The sequence below is a fragment of the Phascolarctos cinereus genome, unplaced genomic scaffold, assembly GCF_003287225.1.
Source record: "Phascolarctos cinereus isolate Bilbo 61053 unplaced genomic scaffold, phaCin_HiC Scaffold_2;HRSCAF=192, whole genome shotgun sequence".
Lineage (NCBI taxonomy): Eukaryota > Metazoa > Chordata > Mammalia > Diprotodontia > Phascolarctidae > Phascolarctos > Phascolarctos cinereus.
This window is the reverse complement of record NW_027555625.1, coordinates 140,801,455-140,813,405: the sequence shown is the minus strand read 5'-3', so window position 1 is coordinate 140,813,405 and position 11,951 is coordinate 140,801,455. Positions and strand designations below refer to the sequence as shown.

General features: G+C 48.9%; 1 protein-coding gene and 1 long non-coding RNA gene across 2 annotated transcripts; both read left to right on the top strand.

The window, feature by feature from the left end:
* Nucleotides 1-2,640: 2,640 nt before the first annotated feature.
* REEP4 (receptor accessory protein 4) lies at nt 2,641-8,086 on the top strand. The gene is given in 9 exon segments (XM_078149637.1): nt 2,641-3,022; nt 3,975-4,047; nt 4,688-4,764; nt 4,858-4,899; nt 4,901-5,000; nt 5,659-5,772; nt 6,344-6,479; nt 7,036-7,190; nt 7,304-8,086. Coding segments are annotated over 9 exon segments (795 nt in total). The 5' UTR covers nt 2,641-2,990; the 3' UTR covers nt 7,370-8,086.
* Nucleotides 8,087-8,978: 892 nt separating this feature from the next.
* On the top strand, nt 8,979-10,370 carry LOC144455810 (uncharacterized). Its single transcript, XR_013484602.1, has 2 exons — nt 8,979-9,809; nt 9,946-10,370. It is a non-coding gene; the product is annotated as an uncharacterized LOC144455810 (long non-coding RNA).
* The last annotated feature ends 1,581 nt before the right edge of the window (nt 10,371-11,951 follow it).

The window sequence follows — 11,951 nt, the reverse complement described above, 5'->3', positions numbered from 1 at the left end:
GGTGACACAGCTAGTGAGTAGCTGGTAAGTGTCTGAGGCTGGATTTGAACTCAGGTGACTCCTGGGGGCAGCTAGGTGGCAGCAGTGGAAAGGCAGGTGGGCCTTAAGTCAGGAAGTCCTGCGTTCAAATTCAGCCTCAGACACTTACCAGACACTGACTAGCTGTGTCACCCTGAGCAAATCCTGTAACCGTATTTGCCTCAGTTTCCTCATCTGGAAAATGATCTGGAGAAGGAAATGGCAGGCTCCTCCAGTTCACCTGCCAAAATGAGGTCACAAAGAGTCTGACACAACTAAAATGACTGCCCAATAAAACAATCTCCTGACTTCTGACACAGCACTCTATCTACTGTAGAAGACAACTCACAAAAGAAACTTGGGTGGAAATAGGGATTGGGAGGGAATCAAGGAAGTTCAAAATGAGTGTAGCCAGGTGAGAAATGAGAAGATGTCTGAGGAATGACTCTATGTCAGGTCCTCTGACCCAGGGCATGCTTTGGCAAAGGTATGCTTGTTTCTAGGTGCCTTCCTACTTTCCCTGTCAAAGGCCCTCTCTTCCTTCCCCTCAAGCCTTCTCCCCCTCCCCAAACCTATTTTTCATCCTATTTTTGGCTGGACAAGAATAATAACTGTCAACCTGAGGCTGATGAGGGAAGAGGCCTAGAAATCCAGTGGAATTTAAGGTACTACAATGAAAGCAAATATTCATTGTGTCTGCTGTCTGTAGGAAAAATAGGCTGCCTTGGAGTCAAGAAGACAAAGGTTCATGTCCTCTCATTCACACACCAGCTCTGTGACAGATGGCAAGTTACTAACCTCTCCCAGCTCCTGATCTGTCTCCAAAAGCACTACAAGATCTGCAGCCACACCCAGAGTTCCCTACACTAATGAAATCATAGGTACAGACCCTCAGATTCACCCCACCTCTCTCCTCCCCAAAAGTGTAAGGAGAGTGTTTTGCTGGGTGTTAGGGATGCGAAGATGAAATAAGACAACAGGGCCTGCCTTCAAGGCAGCATTGGTGGTGAAACGGATAGCATGCTGGGCCTGGAGTCAGGAAGACCCGAGTTCAAATCCAGCCTTGATTACTAGTGAGTGACCCTGGGCAAGTCACTTAACCCTGTTTGCCTTAGTTTCCTCCTCTGGAAAATGAGCTGGAGGAGGAAGTGGCAAACCACTCCAGTATTTCTGCCCAGAAAACCCCAAATGGGGTCATAACTGAACAACCAACAAGCCTTATGATCATTCACGGCCAGCACACTGGTGCAGGCTCTGTGGACTATTGTAACAGTGGGCAGGTGGGCCTGTCTGCCTACAGTTTCTCCCCTATCCTGTCTATCCCTCACTCAGCTGCCAAAGCAATCTTCCTATTACACAGGTGTGACCAGTCCCTCCCTGCTCGATGAACTCCACCACTCCTTATCACCCCCCCCATCAGAGAGAAAAATCTTCCATTATCATTCAAGGCCTTTCATAACCTGGCCCTCCTCCCTTACCTTTCCAGTGTTTTTACATTTTACTCTCCCCCATTTATTCTATGACTGGCCTTCTGGCCGTTCCTCCAACAAAAAGACACCAACACTGGGCATTTCCTCTGGCTGTCCTCAAGCCCCCAATACTTTCTCTCTCCTACTTCCCTGGCTTCCTTCAAGTCCCATCTACAAATCCTAGCAAGGTAGTGCAGTGGATAGAGCTTGGGGCCTGGAGTCAGGAAGACCTGAGTTCAAATTCAGACTCGGACTAGTGCTACCTATGGTTCCAGGCCCACAGCCTCAATTTGGACTTCTAGGAGACTTCCTGAGTAGACTTGCTACTCTAGATCTAGGAACTCGCAAAATGTAGAAAGACAAAGACAGGATTTGAAATAGGGGCCTAAGTTGGGAGTTAATTAGAGTTAATTAAAATGAATTTCCGGTACATCATCTGTCCCATTAACTTCAAATCATTTCATTAATCGTTTGCTAAACATAAATAGATCTTTTTTTTTTATTTTTTGCCTTTTTCTGTGATATGGCTAATATGAACATAGGTTTTGCATGATTTCACATGTATAATTGATAACATTTTGCTTGGCTTCTCAGTAAGTGGGGAAGGATGGGAAAGAACTTGAAACACAAAATTTAAAAAGAAAAGAATGTTAACAATAAATTTATTAAATGGTAAATAATGCATTAATAATCATTAATTATTTTTGAAATAATTTAAAATTAATTAAATTAGTTGAAATAATAAAAAAAGTAAGGCTAAGCAGAAGGAATATATTTCCACACGACACAGTGGAAACAGCCAGGGTATTTGGTGTTTGGAGGACACCAGTTCGAATCCTGCTACTCCTTATGTGGGAGACTTCACTGCCCTGGGCCTCAGTTTCCACACTGGAAAAATGAGGCAGGTTGGATCAGGCTTTTGGTTTCCTCTCCACCTCTAGCTCGGTGGTCCTACACTGGCCAAGATCTCTCCCAAAGTGAAAAATCCCACAGTCCTTTCTCCGACGCTCCCTTTAGCGCCTCTCCAGGATCCCTGCTCCTGCAGCCCGCCAGCTCGGCCAGGCCGCGGTCCCTTTAAGGCGTCGCTTCTTTGCCGCCGCTCAGTCGCGGCCTTCCGGGCTGCGGGGCCCGCACTGCGCCTGCGCCAGCTCGGGCCCCGGGGATTGGACCGAAGTTAGGTCAGTGCAACTTTCAAGTCAGTTGCAAACTCCGCCTCGGGGCCCGACGGGGCGGCGGCGGCAGTGGCGGCCAGGCCGGGGTAGCTGCGGAGCCGAGCGGCGGCCGGTGCTGCGCTGCGAGCAGCCGAGCCCGAGCACTCCGTTTCTGTGACCCCCACTCTCCCTGCTCTACCAGCCCCCCACTCCCCAGCCGGCGGGGGGCAGCGGCCGGGCGTCTCGGAGCACCCCTTCTCCACCCAGCAGCTCCCAGCCCCCTGGAAGCCTCCTCTCCTGCCTCGACTTCCCCTGGGCACCGCACCCCCTCCCACCCTCCACAGCCGGCAGGATGGTGTCCTGGGTGATCTCCCGATTGGTGGTGTGAGTATTGGGATCTGGGGGTGGGGAGGGGGCGGCCTGGACCCTCGGACAGCCGCCCCCCCGACACCTGCCCCAAAACCACCAGGAGCTGCTTTCTCCACGTGCGCCGTGGAGCCGAGCCGGAACCCACCCCACTCCTCTCCTCAAAAAGGGACTAGATCCTGCTTGTAGGCTAGGGGTATGGGAAGTAGGGGGCATCCCCAAGTTGATGGTTGTTAGTAGGGAGAGGGGTTCGTCATGGGCCAAGAATCTAGGTGCCTGCTTCCTGCCTGAGTAAGCACGTGACTCACCCCCAGGTCTTTGGGACACACACACACACACACACACACACACACACACACACACACACACCACACACACACCCCACACCCACACACCCTCCCTCCCTCCCTAGGGTCACCCTGCCTGAAAGTGAGGGTCTCTGTTTCTGCCCTTGCAAATCTGGACCAAAGTCGGTGCCCATGGGTGTTAGAGGAGGTTGGGAACAAGTGCCCCGTGTTCTTCCCAGGTCTTTGCTAGTTTTGCTCCCCACCCCGGGCCCTTCTCTCCACCCTCTTGAGCATGGCAGATTGCCTTATGCCCTCACCCTGTGGGAGGCCGCTGCAGGCCTGGGCAGGCTTCAGAGATGTTTGTAAGCAGTGGGACAGGGAGGGGGCCTTCAGGGCACTGACTCAGGAATCCGGAACATTGGATGTGCAAGTCAGAAACAAAGGCACTGTCAATATGTGGGAGGTGGGGGCAGGGAGCAGAGGGTCTAAGCTTAGAGACCATAACATCGGCCAAAGCATAGATTTGGAGTCATGTCATTTCAAACCTCAGCTCTCCCCGTGTGTCCTTGCCCACGTTATTTCCCTCCTCTGAACTTCAGTTGCCTCCTCCGTAAAATAAAGGAATTGGGCTGTCAGGCCCCTGATGAGCCTTTCTCTTGGATTTCCTCTTCTCCCTCATCCAGGCTGGTATTTGGAATGCTGTATCCTGCCTACGCCTCCTATAAAGCTGTGAAGAGTAAGAATATCCGGGAATATGTGAGTGTAGACCTCTTTGTGATGGGGGCAGGACGCAAGGCAGATGGTGTAGCTAGTCTGGAACAGCAGTCTGGTAGGGGGCAGTTTGGCACATTTATGGAAGTGTGACCGTCATGGGAGTGGAGTGAAGCAGGAGATGGGAGAGAGACAGGCTAACGTAGTGGAAATTTGGGAGTCAGAGTCCCTGAGTTTGACTCCATTTGTTACTTACTAGTTGGCTGTGAGCAAATTGCCTCACTGGGCCTAACCTCAGTGTCCTCATCTGTAAAATGAAGAAAATAATTCTGGTACTACTCATGACATTTGGGATAATTTATAGCACCTTTTAACTGTAAATGTTATATAAATGTCAGCTGTGATCACAAGTTGGTGGTGGGGGATGGCAGTGATATCGACCATCTATAGACCACTGACCGGTTACTGTAGAGGAAACACCATCTTCTGGAGGATGATGTCTGTGGAGTGGGAGTACAGGAAATAGTGCTAGGTTCTAGTGAGGATGAGTCTCTGTAGAGGGAATGTAGCTGGACCAGCTTCTCAATGGAATGTCTCCACCAGACTGAGGCTAATGGGGAGGGATTAGAGAGAGGCTGGGCAGCCTAGGTTTGACCCTGGTGATCCCCGTCTCCACCCCAATCAGGTCCGATGGATGATGTACTGGATTGTCTTTGCCTTCTTTATGACAGTAGAGACCTTCACGGACATCTTCATTTCCTGGTATGAGGATGGTGGTTGGCTAGGGACTGGGACTGGGCAGAGCTGTCTTCCTCCCCCTCCTGATTCCTTCCTGCCTTTGACCCTCTCTTACAGGTTCCCTTTCTATTATGAGATCAAGATGGCATTTGTGGTGTGGCCTCTCCCCTTATACCAAGGGTGCCAGCCTGCTTTATAGGAAGTTTATCCATCCAGCCCTTTCCTACCCGGGAAAAGGTAGGTAGGAGAAAGACTGAATGGTATAGGGAAAGCACTGAACTGAGATTCAGGAGACCTGAGTGAGTCCTAACCTTAGCTCTGCCACTGATTTGATGTTTGACCTTGGCCAAGGCACTATCCAAAATATATCTGTGCCTCTGTTTACTCATCTGTAAAAATGGGAATCACTAGCCCTGTCCTTCCTGCCTCACAAGATTGTTATGAGGATTCAATGAGTATAGGAGGGTGCCTAGTGGAATCCAGTGGAAAATATCAAAATATTACACATGGCTCTGGCTGGGAGGGGGATAGAGTAGGATCTTTCATAGGGAGCACAGAATGGAAGCTCCTTGAAGCAGGCTGTGTCCTCTATCTTGCTCCATACATTGTAGACAGTCCTGAGGCAGCATACAGACCCTGAGGGCAGGAGGGAGGTGCAGTGGGTTGAGGGCTACTGTCAGTTTACCTCTCTCCCAGGGTCTCAACACCAGGTATATTGGTGTAAAGATACAGACCTGAGGAGGTTTTGTTCTTTTTTTTTTTCCTGAAAAATGTAAATTGCTTCATAAAGAGAAAACCTGATTCGTTTTTGCCTTGGTGTCACTGGTGTCTAGAATGTGGCCTCTTGAATAAATGAAGGGCTGATGTGACTCTTGGACACCTCCCCTTCTCTCACCCTTGACTTCCCTGTGTCCCTAGGAGATCGACTCATACATCGTGCAGGCGAAGGAGCGGAGCTACGAGACAGTGCTGAGCTTTGGGAAGCGAGGTCTTAACATCGCTGCCACTGCCGCAGTGCAGGCAGCTGCCAAGGTGCCAGCCTGACCACTCGCCCTTCACAGGCTGGCCACTTGGTCCCAGGGCTGGGTGGTGCCCCCGTTTCCTGACACACAAGGAAAGGATTCTCAGGAAGCATTCGTTCGACCTGGAATACCGACACAAACTTGAGTTCCAGTCCTTACCATCACTCATTCATTAAGTCACTGGGCCTCAGTTTCCTCACTTGTAACAAGAGGACTTTGGACTAGATGATCTCTAAGGTCCTTTCTAGCTCTAACTCTGTGGTGCCATAATTGTGGTGTAATACTCTTAGGTCCCAGAAGATCCTGGTTCTCATCCTTTTTCTGCCAATAACTAGCTATATGCACTTGGGCAAGTAAATTTACATCTAAGATCTCCAAGGCAGCTTTTAGCTAAATACCCACAAATACCCTAGGCTGTGCCCTCATTCCCTAGGCAGAAGTGGATCTAATGCCTGCCAGCCTAGGTATCCCTCCAGCTCTGATCTTACTCCTGATTCCTCCCATGGTGCCCCCGAGCTCACGTTGGCTCTCTAGGCCCTCCCTTCGGCATACCTAGTGACCATTTTCTCCTTTCCCTGCAGAGTCAGGGTGCCCTCGCTGGTAGGCTTCGGAGCTTCTCCATGCAGGACCTGAGCACCATCCCTGATAATCCTGCTCCATCCTATCAGGATCCCCTCTACCTGGAGGACCAGGATTTGCACAGGAGACCACCCATTAGTATGAGAGGGCAGGGGCAGGGAGGGGAGAACCAGGGCTGTGGCTGGGTAACAAGGCACTTCTAAATGGATAGAGTTGCCAAAATTACTTCTAAGTGGATAGGATTAGAGTAGAGTCAGGAAGACCTAGATTCAGAACCTGCTCTTGGCTTTTAATAGATGTGTGACCACAGGCAAGTCACTTAATCTCTCCAGCCCACCATTTCCTTATCTGTAAAATGTGAGTAATACTATTTTATAGTAGTTCTCTCAGGATTATTCTGAGGCTTGGGTAAGGTCATAGATGTAAAATGCTTTGTAAACCTTTAAGTACTATAGGAACGTCGGCTGTTTATGGTTACTGTTAGCCTGCTTTGCTGACACACCTTGAGAACAGGTCCTGCTGGGGCTGAGGGGAGTGATACGAGGGCCCTATCCCTAGATTTGGGGGAGTCCTGGGAAAAGCCTCTTATCTCAGAATCAGTGCCTTGCATCTGAAGTCATTTGGGGAAATCTTGATAAAAAAGGAAAACACAGCTGCTTATGGGAACCCTCAACTTTCTCTCTCCTTCTGCCAGGGTACCGTCCTGGGGGCCTCCAGGACAGTGACACTGAAGATGAGTGTTGGTCTGATTCCCAGACAAAGGCCCACACCCTTCCCCGTCCAAGGGAGAAGCCCTTGGTACGGAGCCAGAGCCTCCGAATCGGCAAGAGGAAGCCCCTTGTGAGAGAGGTGAGGGGACAGCCAGTGAAGACCCACTGAACTGCACAGCTGAACTGCCTGAGGGCAAGGGTCTTTGATGGATACACATTTCTCACCTATGTCTCCTCTCCCCTCCCCCACAGGGCACCTCACGCTCCCTGAAGTCTCGAACTCGGAAGAAGGCAGCCCCATCAGACCTGGACAGCTAGTGCCAGTCTGTTCCCATTCCGCTTCTACCTCCAGCGACCTTGTCCCTTCTCTGACACCCTCCTCTCTTGATGTGGAGGGGAGGTTTGAGGAGAGGATGTTGGGTCTGTGGACACTGGAAAAGGCAGAAATGCCCCTTTTTTGTGATGGTTTTCCTCTCTTCCCATATGATCTCTCCTTACCTCAATGCCCTCTCCCTCACTAACATCCTCTGCTCATCTAAGTGCCTATGCTGGACTCAAGAGGGTCCTAGTCCCCTAACCTGCCAGCCTGGACTGCTTGCCTGAGAAACCCTGCACTCAGCCCTGACCAGCACCTACTCCTGGCTCAGGGGTGGGGATGGGGGTCACATGTTCTTAGACCAAGTTGCCATTGCCCAGTTTCTCTTTTTGTTATGCCAAAGTAATCCCTCCTTCATGCTTTGACCTGAGGGTTATTTATTGCCCATCTTTTCTTTTTTTCTGGCATCATCTTTTACCCCTAACCCTTAATGGTTAGGAGGTAGGGGGAGCCTTAATTCCTGTTTGCCAACTCTTTTACCCTCCATCCCAGGCCCAGCTTTGATCATTCCATCTCCTTTCCCATGTTACTTGACAGGCCTCTTCTGGGGGTTATATGTATGTATGTGTATATGTTTGTATGTGTGTATATGTGTGTTGGTTGGTGTATGACCAAGTTTGTAATGGTTTTGATAAATAAATACATGGAATTTTCTCTTCTCTGTTTTTGTCTTTTTTTCTTTCCAAAGCCTCAAGGTTAGCTTCTCTTCATCTCCCCCAGCAGGTCCTCTTTTTGAAAAATTGGTTATTTCAAAGATCTTCCCTATTTCCCTCCTGTGCTTCCTTTACGCCTTAAGATAATAGTGTTTTCATCTTAAGACGAAGAGGAACCTCAGGCCTGTGCTGCCTACTCTTTTCAAGGGAGTAGAAAATAGCCAAGGCCCAGAAGGGCCTCATACTCAAGTCAGAAATCTTGCCCTCCACCTCAGAAGATGAAGATTTAGCCTGACCTCAAGAGCACTGCACCTCCAGAGGGGGGCCACAGGGTGGCAGTCGCAGCAACCAGTTTTCCAGGGCTTGGGCTGACTTCTGGCCACTCCCCAACAACTGATGCCCGATGGGGAGATTTCAGGGCAGTGAAGATCCCCCAGGTGGGGGTGGGGTTGGCTCTTGTCACTGGGGTCCAGCTAGCACCGAATGGATGCTTTCCAAAAGGAGGAAACCCCTTTTGCGGATGTCCCATTGTAAGCAATGATCCCCACTGTGCTCAGCATCTGCCTGGACAGGGCCGTCCTGGCCTTGGCTTGCCTCTGCTCCACTCTATCTTGTTAGCTTATGGTGGGGAGAACTGATAACCCCAGTACTAGGGTCTTACTACCGCCCACCTACTTCTCTGCCTTCGGTTCTGTGCTGTAACAATTTTCTGCATTGCTCTTCAGTCCCTTCATACCTCACTTCTAGCCGCCTGTCTGCTTACCTCCAAACCCTAAAGGCATATCACTACTTCCTACCCACCTTGATAGCCCTAGGCACAAGTAGGAGCTGAATTGCCAGTGTTGCCTCAAAAGATCCCTAATCAGGGGTGGGAAGGGAGGGGGGAGTAGAGGGGAGAATGTGGCTACAATCCAATTTAAAATTCAATTCAAAGATTAACTGTGTCTTGGTGATTAGAGAGAAGTGGACCAGGCTTGGGGTGTGCTTAATTCTTTTTTTTTTTTTTAGTGAGGCAATTGAGGTTAAGTGACTTGCCCAAAGTCACATTGCTCTCAGTAATTAATGCCTTGGAACCAACCCTTCCTTTCATGGGCGGATGTCCATGATTTTTTTTCTGCTTTGCCTCAAAGAGCAAACTGGCACCGATGGGTAGATATTACAGAATGGCAAATTTTGGCCCAATTTAAGGAAGAACTTACTAAATAGAACTGTCTAAAAGTAGACTGGTCTGGCTTAAGAAACAGTTCCCCCTCACTGGAGGTGTTCAACGGGTGACCGGACAGCCATATAACCCAGGTATATGGAGATTCCTACTCAGGAGTTGAACTAGACCTCTGAGGTCCCTTCCGGCACTTTAGACTCTTATGTTGTTAAGCATTCAGGTTATGTCTAGGTTTGGGATCAAGGCAATCATCAATAGTTCATCAATAGTTGGAATCCCAACTATGTGTCTAGGCCTATATTTGATTATGTTTTGGGAGATCCAGAATAAGCATGAGATGGCTCCTCCCATCCAGGAGCTCCTAGCCTTAGGTGAAGAGATACGGCCACTGAAACAAGGGAGCAGTACAGATCTGGATGGGCCTGACATTGCTCTGGAAAGACAGGAGGGGGCATCCCTGTAGATTGGAAAACTTCCAGGAGGAAGTGGGAGCAACCTGGAAATTGAGTGGCCACCATTTACAAGACTGACGTCACCTGGATTTCTGAACCCCTCTGCAAGAAGCAGGTAGGAACACCTTGTTCCCAGCATGTAAGACCTGGCTCCTGAACCTCCCTCTCTAATTTATCCCTCCATCAGTCCCCTAGAGAAACCCTCCAATCCAGCCTTCCTCTTTACTATGCTTGTTTCCCATTACATCCAGCCATCCAGTCAGGCCATCTCACCTTCTGCCTGCCTCTGATGACCTACTCCATCCCAGATCTGAGACCTAATACCCGGCTCATAAGGAGCTCCATTCTTTGAAGCCCCAAACCTAGGACCCAACTGAGTGTTGTGGTAACTGGCTGTATAGATGCTAGCCCTTCTGCTTACTATACCTACTGGCTGACTTTAGACCCCAGATCATTCTTGACTTTCACATCTACCCAGGTTATCTCACCATCTGCCTGCCATTATGGACATATCACTACCCCATCTGTCCATTCCCTGCTCACCACTGCTCTGGATGTCATATCTTCCCCTCTTAGAATGTAAGCTCCTTGAGGGCAGGGACTATCTCTTTTTAAAATATTTGTATCTCCTACACTTAGCGCTTGGTACATAATAAATACTTGAATGCTTCATTCATTCATTCTTTCATTCATTCTTGTTCCCTCAAAAAAAAAAGTTACATTTCCTCTTCTTTGCCCTTACTAATGCTTTCTTCTCCAAAGTCCTCCTTCTGTCCTCCCTGGGCCTGAATTCTGCAAGGCCCAGTTCAAGACCCACTTTTTCAGGTAGCCTTCCCTAATGACCTCAGTCCCCAGTAATCTCTCCTTCCTTTGAAGTCTAATGGTAATCACTGGATGGTACCACTAAACTTGGCACCAAAGCTAAGAATACAAGATGGTAAATGTACTCTTTTCATGTATTCTTTCCTCAACTAGTCTGTAAGCCCCCTGAAAGCAGGCACCCATTCATCTCCTTCAGCATGGCTAGCATACTTCTGAGCACATAGTAGTTACTCAATGAACATGTGTTGTTTGTACCCAGGTGTGTTGGAAACTTGGGAGGCTAAGTGGTTCAGTAGATAGAGTGCTGGATCTACAGTCAGAAGATTCATCTCCGTCAGTTAAAATATGGTCTCAGACACTTACTAGCTGTGTTACCCTGGGCAAGTCACTTAACCCTGTTTGCCTCAGTTTCTTCATCTGTCAAATAAGCTGGAGAAGGAGGTGGCAAACTACTCCAGTATCTTTGCCAGGAAAACCCCAAATGGGGTCATGAAGAATTGGACACAACTGAAATTACCAAAAACAACAACAGTGCTGGGCACTTGTGTTAGTCTCCTAGTTTCTACCATACTTACGGAACCAGAATAAAAGAGAAGACAAAATGTCCAAGCCTTGGAACATCCTTTTGATTGTGGGTCAGATTGGACCCGATCAGCTACTCCAGTCCTCCTAGGATAGGGGGCTTCTCCTTGTGTTTATATTCTAGGCTGACCATTGATTAAGCCTCAATCCTCTGTCCACAGCTGATACCCTTTCCAGCTTGGTCCCAATGGGATGGATTTGCCATGTTAAGATAACAAGTTTCTGGTCACTTCTTAAAGTATTTAAGTAGATACTGGGCACCTGTCTGGAGTGTATTAGAAGGAATTTCTGGGCTGGGTGGGAGTTTGAATTAAATAACTGGTGCCTCAGAGATCTTAGAGCCTAAGATTTTGTCTCTGGGTGAGAGGGATAAACCTTGATTTTCTGTCCCTCTCCTTGCCATATTCTGCCTGGCCTCTGGAATGGGCTTAAGAGGGTCATGCAGGATTTTCTGGGCTGACAAGTACACAAGGGGAAACAACCTCAGGGCCTTATCTACAGCCCCATTGCATTCTCATACCCCCTAATGACTACTCAGTCCCTCTCACAGAATCACAGAATTTTGGAGCTGGAAGAAAGCTCAGAGGCCATCTAAGAGTACAATCCATACAGGGACATCTGTGCAACATCCACTACAAGTGGTCACCTCACCTTTGACAAAAGGGAAGCCTCTACTTCCTAAGGCAGCACATTCCTCTGGATCTTGGAGAGCTCTTAATTGTTAGGAAGTTTTTCCTTAAAGTAAGCCTAGATCTGCCTCTCTGAAACTTCTCCACACTGCTTCTCATTGCACGCTCTGTGGCCAAGCAGGAACACATCTAATCACTCTTCTGCATTGCACCTCTTCCTCTGT